Source organism: Gracilinanus agilis, chromosome 2 (genome assembly GCF_016433145.1).
Source record: "Gracilinanus agilis isolate LMUSP501 chromosome 2, AgileGrace, whole genome shotgun sequence".
NCBI classification, from domain to species: domain Eukaryota; kingdom Metazoa; phylum Chordata; class Mammalia; order Didelphimorphia; family Didelphidae; genus Gracilinanus; species Gracilinanus agilis.
In genome coordinates, this window is record NC_058131.1 from 424,842,102 (window position 1) to 424,852,646 (window position 10,545).

The 10,545-nt window shown below is 44.6% G+C and overlaps 1 protein-coding gene across 1 annotated transcript; it reads left to right on the forward strand.

Moving 5' to 3' along the window:
- The first annotated feature begins 500 nt into the window (after positions 1-500).
- ZBTB42 (zinc finger and BTB domain containing 42) lies at positions 501-1,910 on the forward strand. The gene has a single exon (XM_044661893.1). It carries the CDS (start codon positions 519-521, stop codon positions 1,908-1,910), a length of 1,392 nt encoding a protein of 463 aa, XP_044517828.1. The 5' UTR covers positions 501-518.
- The last annotated feature ends 8,635 nt before the right edge of the window (positions 1,911-10,545 follow it).

A 10,545-nucleotide genomic window follows, 5' to 3' on the forward strand; every position in this document is an offset into this window, starting at 1 on the left:
CTCTGTGTGTCTCATCTTCTAGTCTCTGCTTCTGTAACCTCCGCGCCGTCTTTTTCTTTCCCCCTATTTCTTTCTCCCTCCTCCCCTTCTCAAGCAAGCTCTGGGTCATTCTGTGTCTCACCCTTTCTTATCCTCTTCTCTCTCTCTCTCTCTCTCTCTCTCTCTCTCTCTCTCTCTCTCTCTTCTTGGTCTCTTTTTCTGTGTGTCTCCTGCCCGCACTCTATCTTTTCTTTTCCTCAGCTCTTGTTTACTTATGATCAAGTTTTTCCTGCTCCCCAGCAGGTGCCGAGGGATGGGAGAGTTAGTTTAATACAAACCAAACTCCATCGAACAATTATTCCTGACTGGCGGTTTGCTACCTAGGCAGGGAGAGGGAGGGAGGCAGGCAGTAAGGAGGGAGGGAGAGAGAGCCAGCTAGCGAAGAGAACAGCCGACTTGTTTGGTTACAGCTGCTAGGAGGTTTGAGTTTCCAGGCGCATTCAAGTTTTTCCTGTTTGTGCCCAGGTTATGAAGGCAGAATGGAGTTCCCGGACCACAGCCGGCAGCTGCTGCAGTGCCTGAGTCAGCAGAGACACCAAGGATTCCTGTGCGACTCCACTGTGCTCGTTGGGGAAGCTCGGTTCCAGGCTCACAGAGCTGTGCTGGCTTCCTGCAGCATGTACTTCTACCTCTTCTACAGGGACCAGTTAGACAAAAGGGAGATTGTACATCTGAACAGTGACATTGTCACGGCCCCAGCCTTCAGCCTGCTGCTTGAATTCATGTATGAGGGCAAGCTGGAGTTGAGCAGCCTGCCCATTGAGGACATCCTAGCCGCTGCCAGCTACCTCCACATGTATGACATTGTCAAAGTCTGCAAGGGTAAACTAAAGGAAAAAGAATTAGTGGCAGAGGAAGAGAAGGACAGACCCTTCCTGGGCCCCAGCATATCCCTGGGCCACGAGTTAGACCTGGCCAGCCAGCCACGGTTCAGCCCCCTAGAGTATGATCGGGCTGGAGCCCACCCCGCCTGGCCCACCAACCTTATGGGGCCTTCCTCACTGTCGAAAAAAGCAGAGCTGAGTCCGAGTCCTGGGAAGGCCAAACCCTTGGATAATGATGTGGTGGTCTCTCTGTCTCAGAGGTCTGAGCTCCCCATTCCCAGCCAGGGCCCCGGTGACTCAGAGTGTGCCCTGGATCTGTCTCTGAAGCCCATTTCAGGGAGGGATGCCCTCCACAACTCCTACGTCTTTAGACAGCTGGCTTCTGATCATCGGCAGCAGCAGCAGCAGCAGCAGCAGGAAGCCGAGCTGATGGTGAAAGATGAACAGGACTCATTGTCAGACCCGGAGGAAGCGGAGGCAAGGAGTCCAGAGGGCCAGCCATTTGGGCCTGTGGCTAAAAGCCTGGTCACAGGCCTGGGCCACATGTTTCACGGCCAGGAAGATGAGCTGGACCCGGAGCGGGAGGAGAGCGAAGATGACCTGGATGCGTCAGACTTCTCGGCTTCAGAGGTGCTGGGGCCCCCTGGCCACATCTGCATCTGCCCCCTCTGCAGCAAGGTGTTCCCCAACCCCCACGTCCTGCAGCTGCACCTGAGCTCTCACTTCCGAGACAAGGATGGTGGCTCCAGGGCTCGACTGTCACCAGAGGGGTCGGTGCCCACCTGTACGTTGTGTGGGAAGACCTTCTCGTGCATGTACACCCTTAAGAGGCACGAGCGGACGCACTCAGGCGAGAAGCCATACACTTGTGTGCAGTGTGGCAAGAGCTTCCAGTACTCCCACAACCTTAGCCGGCACGCGGTAGTGCACACTCGAGAAAAGCCTCACGCCTGCAAGTGGTGTGAGCGCCGTTTTACGCAGTCTGGGGATTTGTACCGGCACATTCGAAAGTTCCACTGTGGCCTTGTCAAGTCCCTGGTAGTTTGAAATTTGATGAAGCAACTGGGGCTTGGCTAGAGTGTGTATGTGTGTGTGTATGTGTGTGTGTGTGTGTGCGCGCGCGCGCGTGCACATAGATGTCTTTGTGATTTGGAGAATGGTTGTACCTACACTCTCTTGATGCTCTCCGGTGGCATCTGGCCAGAGGGGCTTTTAGGTGTAAAGCTCCGCTGTCCCACTGCAGGACAGGGACACACAGAAACCATTAGAGAAAGGTGATCTTGCATCACCAGCCCTTGGAATGTCCGAGCTAATCTCTGAGTCGGAGAATTCTGAAGCTGCCTCTAGAAAAGCTCTTTCCAGAGATATGATTAGAGGCCAACAGGCCCTGCATTTTGAAGTTCATACCTCGTGGTTTTTTGTCTTTTTTTTTTTTTTAGCTCGAAAAGAAGAGAATGTGCTTCTTAGAAACTAAAATGCTTTCTATGCCAGCCTCCTCATTTCTGAATTATCAGGGACAGGGAGATCATCGAAAGGACCTTCCTGCCCCTTCCCCCCCAGGTCCACTTGGCATTCTCTCCCTGATTATTTCTCAGGGGGCTTAGTGTGGTCATTTCTTCTGTCCACTGTTGACTTCCTAGGTTTCTCCCTTTAAGTGTATTTCACTTTCAAGGTTTCCTCTTTAACGGATCCCATGGCATGTTTGCCTTTCTTCTGTGGGACTTTTGGAATTTAAAGTTGAGTTCTCTTTCCTAATGAAGAATTATAAGATATGGGGAATAAAAGAAGGGATGTCTGTGAATTACCCAGCTGAGTTCTAGTAGGGTACTGGGGGATTGGCCCAGAATGGAACCTCTTTGGCACACTGGGAGTAGTGGTAGCAGAATTTAGGGTTGGACGAGCCACAGAACAAACCAAATGGCCCAAATTCCATGCTCTGAGTTGGAGAGGTAGGGGCTGGAGGACTGGGGAATGGTAGCCATGGGAGGAGCCCAGGAAGGTGGCAGGTAGAGGAAGGGTACTTAAGTAGGTATGCTCTTGGAAAGGAAGGAACAGGCATTCAAGTACATATTGAGGCAAGTGATGGAAAGTTTTGAGGTCTCCGTATCCTGTCAAAAGTATGACAGAGCAGGAAGATTGGTCCATTAAAAACTCAGTTCATTTTAGAGACAGAATCAAGCCAAGGATAAAAACAAGCCGGCCCTAGATGAAATGGCAGGAGGACTAGATTTGGAGTTCAAGGGTCTGAATTCACCAACTTTTCTATGTAAAGTCACAAGTGACTGACTAGTCAGTCTCTCTCCCGAAGGTCTGGGAATTGGATGTGGCCTCATTGAAGGCTTACTGGTCAAGGTCAGGAGTGAGGTTGGGTTTGACTTTAACTCTTTGCCCCTTTGAGTCTGAGTCTCTGAGTGTGTCTGAGCAAATGATGTTGGGTGTGTCTGTGGATTTGAGTGTCGCTCAGCTGGCTGCTCTCCTAACTGAGGTGGAGCTGAGGGGGATTGACCACTGGTCACTGCTTTCCCCATCATCCACCCCCCCACTTACTTGGAATTTCCATAAGGTTTGTCTTTATTAATAGCACTGAGCTTGCTCCTTGAAACACTTCAGATTTTAATGGGGGGAATTTTTTTTTTTTGCACATTAATCTATTTGCCCTCCCTTGTGGGGCGATGTCATGAGCACTGACTGTGGTAGGAGGTGTGTGGTTTCAGGAGGGCCATATGGGAGCTGTTTGGCTGCAACCTGTCGGGAAGGCTCAGTTTCTGTGGGGAACTTTGGCTGTTTCCTCAATGAACCGTCCTCCCTACCTCCCCCAGCACCAGCCCCCTTTGAACTCTGAATGTAATGTGAAAATTCATTTTATTTATGGCATGTGTCTCATTTCATTACCTGACTGTACCTGTACTTCTGCTGAAACTGTTACATGGCTTTGGAAGACGTGGTGACCTGAATTGTCGTCCTGTGGACGTGTGACTTCGTATCGTGGTCTTAGCCTACTGAATAATATATCAATACATACATTACACATATAGATAGGCGTACATATATATTTTTTGCTGTGATTGGAAATAGCACTGAGGACAAAGTCTACTAAAATTAAGTTATTTTCCTTTTCTCCTGATGAAACTTGATGTAGTATTTATTAGAAGTTTTAATTTGAAGTGATACTATAACTGTTAGAAACCTTTTTTTTTACCCTAAATGATGAGTTTATCTCCACTGTAACGCTTCCAAGGCTTCTTTGTTTGGTAACGGGAGCGAGTGACTAATATGCTAGTATTGGCTAGAAGGGTAGCTGAAGTTTTTCTAAGGTTTTTTTTTTTTTTTACCTTAAAATTTTACATAATGTTTTTTGTGATCTCTGTGAATAAAAGCAAATTGCAGACTCACATATTCCATACCAAGCCCGGTCCATGCCCAAGCAGTCAGTGAGTTGGGGCTGCAGGTGGGGCCATGTGTGGCTGAAATTTCCCTTCACTGGATGCCCTTAAAGGAGAAACCGGGGTGACTGCTCGTTGGCGATCACAGGTTCCAGAGAGGAAAGAGACTTTACAGATCCTGTAGTCCAATTCCTTTGTTTTACAGATGAGAAACAGGCCCATGGGGAAAAGGGACTTGTCTAAGTTCACCTGGGTAATAGGTGACAGACCTGGGTTTGGAACTTTCATCCTCTGGTTCCAGCCCAGCCCTCTTTCCACTACATGAGTAGGTGTTTTATAGGAAGGATTTCTGCCTGCATACTGATTGGACTTAGACAGTCTTTAAAGTTCTTTCTAAATCTGATGCTGTGAGTGTCGGTTTTTTAACCTAGGAAAGCCTAGGGATCTCGCTAGGGCAGGCAGGTGGGTGTCAGGGGCTCCAGGGTGTGGTAATTGTGGGGAAAAAGAAGAGAATACTTGAACTCTCACTGTAGAGATGCTGTCTTCCTGGCTTCTGCCACTGGGCGGCTCCAACAAGGACTTTTGCACTTGTCTGTATTCTGCTGAAGTGTGTGCCTGTGTGTGTGTGTGTGTGTGTGTGTGCGCGCGTGCCCGTGTGCGTGAGATGTTTGTGTGTGTTTGAAGGCCATAGGTCTAGCACAGCTCTTCCCACAGTGGGTCACTTCCTGGAGGAACAGTTGGGAGATGCTGCTGCACACTCTCTCCCTTGTGGGTGATTCCAGTCCTGGAGAGTTTATTTTCTTGGAGAGCTGTCCTGCCCTGACTCGTTAACACTGGGTTTGTCATCATCTGCAAACAAATACTGTGAAGTTAATGTAAAAAAAATCATCAATTTTTAATTTTTTAATCAATGCAGTTCAGATTAAATATGTATATTTAAAAACTAATTTTTGTGGGAGAGTTTTATAGCAAACAAACCTACAGCCTGTAGCAAAGCTAATCGAATGAAATCTATTTTATCAGATGGTCCAATCCCTGTTTTCTAGCAAATTTCTTCTCATCTGTAGATGTTGGTTGGTGTAGTCTAAAGGAGACAATCACAGAGTCAGTAGAATGGTTAGCGCTTGGCTTTCAGTGTGGTCATCTTCATCCGCAGCTGTATCCATGTGTGCTGTCAAACTGTGACAATCGTGACTGGGAATTGCTGTCTCTCCATTTTCACAAAATAATAATAAAAACAACCCACCCTCCTCCTACTACTTACTGCTGGAGTCGTCCTTGAAGCTGGGCCTTGCTTCTGGGAGATGTGGAGGCTGGGGTGGTGGCTTTCTAAGCCCAGGAATTGACCTTCGGGTGGATGGAGTTGGTGGGGTGTAAGCCTCAGGATTTGGGGACAAGGCTGGATTGATGTTCTTTGGGGGGTTTGGATCCCAGTAAGGCAATTATCTAGGGCTGCTTATTCCAGGGTGAATGGACAGAGGGGAGCTTGAATGGAAGGATTATCAGAAAACTTCATTCTTTCTATTAGGAGGGAAAATGGCCCATCCTCGTCTTGCAAATTAAGTTGAAAATTCTACAAGCTCCTGCTCAGTCATTCTCCCAATTTGTAGCTCCCTCTCCCATAACAATAGCTAACATAATGTTTTCCATATGCCAGGTACTGTTCCAAGTACTTGACAGTTATTATCTCATTTGATCCTCATTACAATTCTCATTTTATAGATGAGGAAACTGAGGCAAACAGTTGCCCAGAGTCATACAACTGGTGTCTGAGGTAGAGTTTAAACTCAGGTCTTTTGACTTCAGGCTTAGCACTCTGTCCACTTTGCCATCTAACTGGACAATACAATGGTTTGATGGTCAAAAGTACTGGGTTCCATTTATGACTTGAAGTATGTGTGTTATCTTGGGCAAGTCACTGTTCTCTTTGGTCCTCAATTATTACTTAGACCTATAGTGGTAACGCTTGCCTTGCTGACCTCATCAGACCATCTTAAAGATATGGGTGATGATTGTGAAAGCACTCAGCCCCATATGGCCCTAAGTTAGCGATTTTGCTGTGTGGTCCCTAAGGTGCTTTGAGAGGGCAGAGATTGGTCCAGCTCTAAAATGTAGGGATGTAATAAAGATCACATGTTCCGGTGTCTAGTGGCTTGATCTCCATTGGTCCTGCTGAGGGGTATAAAGGTTTTGGAGGCAGATACAGCTGGGGAGGGATGGAGGCTTTAACAGACATGGGAGTCCTTGTCACAAGAGGAATCTCCACAAGGGGAATTCTTGAATGGGTAGGGTTAGAGGAAATGGACTGGAGACCTCTGAGGTCCCTTCCAATTCTGAGAGTCTATGAGGAAGATGACATTTTTAAGTTGTTATTTGTAGGTACTGATTGAATTCTATGGTTCTAAGAATCCTTTCTCCTCCCCATCCCCCCAAGCATTTAATATCCTGGAAACAGGTGATTCAGTGCATAGTTTATCGTGGAATCTGGAAGACCCCAGTTCAAATCCCACCTCAGACACTTATTAGCTTTGTGACCCTGGGCACTTGCACTAAACTCAGTTTGCCTCAATTTCCTTATCTGTCAAATGAAGATTAAAAATCGCACTTAAAAAAACTTTCCCAGGTTGTTGTGAGAATCAAAATGAGATAATTGCAAAGTGCTTAGCACAGTACCTAGAATATAGTACTGTTGGTTGTTCAGTTGTGTCTGACTCTTCATGACACCATGGACCATACTGGCCATGGGGTCTTCTTGGCAAAGGTACTAGAGTAGTTTGCCATTTTTTTCTCTGGATTAAGGCAACCAAAGATTAAGTGACTTATCCAAGGTGTTACAGGCAATAAATGTCTGAGGCTGGATTTGAACTTGGGTCTTCCTGACTCCAGGCCCAACACTCTATCCACTGGAAACCCAACTCTGTCTAGGACATAATAGATGCTATATAAATGCTTATTCTCCTTCCCTAATGTGCAGTCAGGCCTGTGAAAGAACATGTATGAAATTCTGAGTCTAGGATTCCAGATGTTTTTCTTTTCTTTTAAAATATATCTTATTGATTGCTTTTTTCTTTAAATCTGGCATTTCCCACTTCCTTTCCAGACTGAACCCTCTCCTGGGAAAAAGAAAAACAATTAAGCAAAAAAAAAAACCATATAAAAGAAGCCATGTCTATTAATGTATTCAGTATTTTCCCCTAGTAATCCCCCACCTCCCTCCCTGAGGGAGAAGGTATGTATCATTCTCTTTCTCCAGGGATCTTCCTTGGTCCAGTTGCTTCTAATGAGTTAGAAGCCACCCTGAAGAACCACAGCCAGCCTACTTCCTTCCCCTCCTGCTTTCCTGTCCCTTGGTCTCCTTTAGACATCTTTCCTTCAAACCCCTACACAAATGGCAGTGCCTTAAGGGCTTCCCTTAATCAGGGGAATCAACTCCTTGCTCTTCTCCAGTGTTTGTGCTAAGACCTCTCTTTACACTTAAAGGCTTGTTTCTTCTTCTTTTTTTTTTTTTTAAATTCACTTTTATTTTCAGTTCCAAATTCCTTCCCCTTTCCCTACCCACAGAGAAGGCAAGAAAAATGAAACCTATAACAAATATCTCATGTAAAACAAATAGCCACTTTAGTTACCAGAGAAAGAAAGAAGTTAAGATAAAAAAGGAGGAAGAAAAAGCAAACAAGCTTCATTCTGTACCCTGAGTCTACAACTTCTCTTTCTGGTATTGGATATCATTTTTCATCCTGGGATTGTGTTGGGTTGAGTTATCCAGTCTTTCAAAAATAATTATCTTTACAGTATTGTTATTTTACAAAGTATTCTCCTGGTTTTACTCACTTTGCTTTGCATCACTTCATACATATTTTCTCAGACTTTTCTGAAACCACATGGGTGGATCTATTTTGTTTGCCTACCTTTGTTAATTAGGGACCCTCCAAGCCATTGTCTGATGGCTTCTCATTAAAACTGACTTGTCTCATAGTCCCTAGGGACTAAAGAATTTATCTAATCTACAAATACATAATCTGAAATACCTAATTTGGTGTCAAATACATAGAAATGGGGCCACTAATCCATACATAAGGATCTTTTCTGCACATATTGACTTAGAAAAAGCACGTTAACAATCCATGTTTAGTCTATTTTCTTATCTTGTCAAATATGTTTGTTAAATATTTCCAAATCCTATTTTAATCTGATTTGGGACCACTTGGGAGTGTTGTGGCTTTATGTTTGATACTTCTGATATGATCCAACCTCTGCCAAGTAAAGAAACCCTCTCTCCTATCCCTGACGCTTCTTGGCCAAGGTTTGGCCTAGCTGTAGTTTTTCTTGAGTGGGCAACATGATCAGAAATCCCTGTGTGTGGGCCCCATGAATTTAATTATATAATTAATTACATTCAGCTTCAATTACAATTACTAATTGATCTAAGCCTGCTAGCATGACACCTGGCAGCAGGCAGTTAGTTATACTTGGAAAATGGCAGGAAGGTGGTGGCCAGTTCTTTCAAAAGTGCTAATTTATTTTAAATGTCTCTTAAAAAAAATTATGGTGGGCCTTCACCACAGAGTTGGAAAAACTACATGTTATACATACAGGTAAGAGAAAGTTAGAGTCAAGGAAGATCTTAGCAGTCATCTCAGCAATACCATTATGAGATTATATAGCTCAGAAGCTGGAAGGAACCTCAAACAATTTAATACAAATCCTTCATCTTACAAAAGAGTAAACTGAGGCCTCCAAGGTTAAGTGACTTGCCTAAGGAGAGAGCATCAGAGGTGAGACAAAAACCTGTCCTCTCACTCCAATCAGGGTTCTTTTCATTGGGTTCTTCAGTTGTGTCTGCCTCTTCATGACCCCATTTAAGGTTTTCTTGGCAGATGTTGGAGTGGTTTGCCATTTCCCTCTCCAGCTCAATTTACAGATGAGGAAATTTAGGCCAAGAGAGTTAAGTGATTTGCCCTGGATCACAGGGCTAGTGAGTATCTGCAACCAGATTTGAACTCATGAAGAGAAGTCTTCCTGATTCTAAGCCCAGCCCTCTATCTAACCATGCCACTTAACTATTTTGATGGAGAAACAACCAAACAGGATGAGACATACCTCCTCTTCCCTTTCCAATCTTAAATCTTGCTCACCTTTGTATATTCTGCTACCCAGGGATATTGGCCTCCTGGAACAAGACATTCTATCTCCCAAATCCAGACATTTTCCTTAGCTGTCTCCCATGGCTGGAATTCTCTCCCTCTTCATCTACTCCTGGCTGGCCTGGCTTCCTTTCAAAATTCCACATTATACTGGAAGTCTTTCCTACTCTATCTTTTTTTTTCTAACACCTCTGCTCATTTGGTTATCTCCAATTTATCCTTCTTCGTACATAGTTTGCATGATTAGTTCTCTGAGGACTTTTACGTTTCTTTGCTTCCTTGGCACTTATGATTCTGGCATAAAGTAAACAGTGCATAAATGCTTACTTGACTGACCGACCATGTGGCGTCATACACCAAGTTAGGGGCAGAATCAGGCCTCAAGCCACAGATCTCTTGACTTCCAGGCCAGGCATCATTCTGATATACCTCTTTATAATAGTTAATAATACAGGGCAGCTAGGTAGCCCGGTAGACAGAGTTGCAGGCTTGAAATGGGAGGAGGGATTCCTGGGTTCAGATCTGACCTCAGACATTTCCTAATTGTGTGACCCTGGGCAAGTCACTTAACTCCAATTGCCTAGCCCTTGGAACCAAAACTTGCATCAATTCTAAGTCAGAAGGCAAGGGTTTAAGAAAAAATAATAGCCAAGAATAGTTAGCATTTATATAGCTCTTCAAGGTTTTCAAGACACTTTACATATCTGTTAACTCACTTTATCCTTACAACAACTTTTTGAAGATAGGTGCTTTTATTTCACTTTACACATGAAGAAACTGTCACAAAGAATTTAAGTGACTTAGAGTAGCACAGCTGATAAATGTCATCAGAAGGATTCAAAGCCAGGTCTCTCTGATTCTGAGACCTGCCCTTTTAGCTACCACACCAACTGGCTGCCAATGATGAATATTATATTGATATTATAATGACTATGAAGAGCTATATGAAGAGACTTCAATACCTTGATTATAGATCTTCAAGTGAGGCTAGTCAAAGACCTATTGGGGAGGTTGCAAATGTAATTATCCCTTCCATATTGCAACTTTCCCCATTATGGTTTCAACATATTGTGGACCGGCATAAGAAATTAAGTTAAAAATTTGGGGGAGTTTTGTGGAAAGTGCAGATGTCACATAAGGCCAGCACAAAAGAGG

Coding starts and splice junctions, on each gene's coding strand:
- ZBTB42 (XM_044661893.1), top strand. CDS start 519: ATGGAGTTCCCGGACCACAGCCGGCAGCTGCTGCAGTGCCTGAGTCAG.